This window comes from Chaetura pelagica, unplaced genomic scaffold (assembly GCF_000747805.2).
Source record: "Chaetura pelagica isolate M959 unplaced genomic scaffold, ChaPel_1.0 scaffold595, whole genome shotgun sequence".
In the NCBI taxonomy this organism is placed as follows: Eukaryota; Metazoa; Chordata; class Aves; order Apodiformes; family Apodidae; genus Chaetura; species Chaetura pelagica.
The window spans coordinates 509,209-512,677 of NW_009953221.1; the positions used below are offsets into that span (position 1 = coordinate 509,209).

A 3,469-nucleotide genomic window follows, 5' to 3' on the forward strand; every position below is an offset into this window, starting at 1 on the left:
TCAGCAGGATTGTTGGGGATTTTTTGAGACCTTTGAGTGCAACAACATACTTTAGGCTATTGTCTGCCATTGTGTACTTGTAGTTCCCAGTACCTTAGTGAAATTTCTATGTCAAAGTGAAATTTGTCATTATTTATCTAATACCATTTTTATTTTGCCTGGATTTTTATTTAGGGGTTAAATCTCATAATAATTTACAGCTGTAAAGCATATAATGTCTTTGTGTAGGGCCAGATATTTGTGGATCAACCAAGAAAGTCCACGTTATTTTAAATTACAAGAATAAATCCCATCCAATCAAGAAACCAATCAGATGCAAGGTAAACACACATTTCAAAGATCCATAAACCTTTAAAATAAACAGTCACGGGGATATTAGGAAGAAAAGCAAACAAAAACCCCAAACCCCAAACAACTATTCCAAATGTGTAACACCTTTGAGAGGTTCTACTTTTCATTGTATCCTAAAAGTCATGTTAATTTTGTGACTTCAGGTATTTCTTAGTTCATATGTTTGAATTATTTTATTTTCCCTCTCTAGAACACTTTAGGAATTAAGTATTCTTATTAATACTGCTTATGAAAAAGCTATTAGAAATTAGTATTATAATTCTGGTGTGAGGCAGTTCCTAAGAGAGAGTTTTAAGCCTTTTAAAAAATTGTACTTCCTTTCTGTAAAATACAGGTTGATGGATATACACATCTCTACACCTTGATTATAAGGCCAGATCAGACTTATGAAGTAAAAATTGATAATGAAATGGTTGCATCTGGCAACTTAGAAGATTATTTTGACTTCTTGCCACTGAGGAAAATGAATGATCCAAGTGTGAGGAAACCCACTGACTGGGATAATCAAGTCCAAATTGATGATCCAAATGACAAGGTAATTTGCTCTCCTTATTCTGCATGACTAGATTATTTAATTTCTTCTGAGTACATGTTTGATAGAGTTGAACTCTGCACTAGTTTTGCATTCTTAACCTTCCTGTGTCTTTAAAGGATTGGGATGAACCTGCACACACCATGGACACTAGTGCTGAGAATCCTGGAGACTGGCATGATGCTGTGAATGGAGAATGGCTTTATCCTGTGGCCAAGAATCCTCAATACAGAGTAGAAATAATCTTGTAATCCTAGTCATGGATAACACTTCAAACAACCTTTCTTCATCTAACTGTTCTGAACACTTGGTTTATCCCAGGGGGAATGGAAACCAAGGCAGATTGACAGCCCAAATTCCAGAGGAGTTTGGCCTCATCCACAGATTGACAATCCAAATTACTCGCCCGACTTGAGTGTCTGCAGCTATGAAAATATTGGCATCATTGGACTGGATATCTGGCAGGTGAGATGATTTACTGGAAAATAAAGCACTTTTCTCTCAGTAAGTGTATGGCAACCTGATTACCCTTTGCATGTAAGCATCTGTTGTTTTGGGATCTTAGGGGCCTTAATTTAAAAATCTGTAGGACACACTGATCTTCTGTTGCAGTTATTGTTTGGATGATAATTACCTACAGGTATGTGAGGGGCTGAAACTAATTTGTGTGAGTAATAAGACACTGGCCCAGGTTGCCCAGGGAAGCTGTGGCTGCCTCATCCCTGGCAGTGTTGAAGGGCAGGTTGGATGGGGCTTGGAGCAACCTGGGCTGGTGGGAGGTGTCCCTGCCCATGCAGGGGGTTGGGACTGGATGATCTTTAAGATCCCTTTCAACCCAAACCAGACTATGATTTACTCCACCTGACCTGAGGTGATCAACTGAGCCTTCCAGCACCTGAGTTACTCCTGATTTACCCAATGATTAATGAGAAAACTGTCTGCTGAGGTACCTCTGAGACCTTCCTCTGTCTCGGGTTTCTCGGCTAGTCAGTGATGAGACTTAAATAATTTCCCTGCTCTTTAGGAAGTTTAAGTTGAAGTTATTTAGATTCTTGAAAACTGTTGTCCAAAACAAGAGAAATCTTCCATGAAATTCTGCAAAAATCTGCAAAAATCTTAAATTGTTTAAGAAAATAATACATCAAAACTCCTAAGGAAACAAAGAGGCATCCTTGGGTTTTTTCCTTCTTCCTTCCAAGGTTCGAGCTGGCACAATCTTTGACAACTTCTTGATAACAGATGATGAGGTTTATGCAGAAGACTTTGGAGATGAAACATGGGGAGAAACAAAGGTAATGTGAAATCCTTGTGTCTGTATTGGTTCTTTATGACCACATTTTAAAAATCCCCTGTATAATCTGACCAAGAACCTGCTGGTTCATAAAAATGAAATCTTAACATCTTAGGATCCTGAAAAGGAAATGAACATAAAGCAGATTGAGGAAGAGCAGGAGAGAGAAAGGGCTACAGAAGAAAAATACTTTGAGCAACAGCTTAAGAAAAAAGTAGGGAGAAAAAAAGAATCTGGAAAGGGTAGAGCATTGAGGAGCCCTGTTGAGAAGGAAGAGCTGTAATTGTGGAAATAAGTTCAGTTTTTTCACTTTAATCTCTATTATAGGGAGATTTTTATAGTTTATCTGTTGGAATGTGCAGTGACAAAGTTGTGTTAAAACAGGAATATTGTTAAACTCAGCATTACATTTTGTGACTGGTTTGTTTTTAATAAAAATGCTTTAACAGTTAAATACTCTATAGAAAAGGGGGTTTTTTTTAAACTATTTTAACACTGCTAAAATGTTTTTAAACCTAGTGTTTATTACAAGTGGGTTTGGAACCATTTTACACTTTCATGGTTTAATCATAACTGTAAATTCAGGCTCATTTTTGTTGAGGAATTCCTTAATAGGCTTTTCATGGCATTTCATTAAAGGGTTTGGCAGGTCAGATGCACGGAGCATGTTTCACAACACACTTCAAACTAAGGAGGAGATAAGCTTTGCTAAGCTCCTCTAGTCGTTGTGCACCTGTCAGGGTTTGCTGGATTAGTGCAGCTCCTTGAATACACCAGGGGAAGGTTCTAGATTTCAGGCTGGGACCTGAGTGGCAGTCTGTTCATCCACAGATCTGTCATTAGAAGTTTAAATGACAGAATGTCAGGGGTTGGAAGGGACCTCTGGAGATCAGAGAGTCCAGCCCCCCTCCCTGCCAGAGCAGCAACCACCACAGAATCTAGGGCAGGTTGTGCATAAACTCATCCAGGTCTTGAAGTCTCCAAAGAAGCCTCCACAGCCTCTCTGTGCACCCTGTCCCAGGGCTCTGTCACCCTCACAGGAAAGTTCTTCACGTCGAGGTGGAACTTCTGTGCTTGTTTGCATCCACAGTTTTGCTCCAGCTGTTGTGTCTCCATGTTGCAGTCAATTTGAGCGAGAGATGTATCTTTAGTGGAGGCCAGTTCTCCACAGCTGGTCATCCAGATAAAATGTCAATCAGTGCCTTGACTCACTTACCTGAAGAGAATCCCAGGGCGCAGCTGCTTTTCCCCAGCCCTGCTCTGTCCCCCCTCCGGGCGGGTCCCCTCCAGCTTCC

The 3,469-nt window shown here is 40.0% G+C and overlaps 1 protein-coding gene across 1 annotated transcript in view; it reads left to right on the top strand.

Moving 5' to 3' along the window:
• CALR3 (calreticulin 3) overlaps nucleotides 1-2,457 on the top strand; it is a 4,213-nt gene extending 1,756 nt beyond the window's left edge. The window contains exons 4-9 of the mRNA XM_009997822.1: nucleotides 229-320; nucleotides 686-886; nucleotides 1,003-1,116; nucleotides 1,205-1,348; nucleotides 2,083-2,175; nucleotides 2,290-2,457. Of these exons, the coding sequence (XP_009996124.1) occupies nucleotides 229-320; nucleotides 686-886; nucleotides 1,003-1,116; nucleotides 1,205-1,348; nucleotides 2,083-2,175; nucleotides 2,290-2,457 (812 nt within the window). The remainder of the gene's footprint in view (nucleotides 1-228; nucleotides 321-685; nucleotides 887-1,002; nucleotides 1,117-1,204; nucleotides 1,349-2,082; nucleotides 2,176-2,289) is intronic.
• The last annotated feature ends 1,012 nt before the right edge of the window (nucleotides 2,458-3,469 follow it).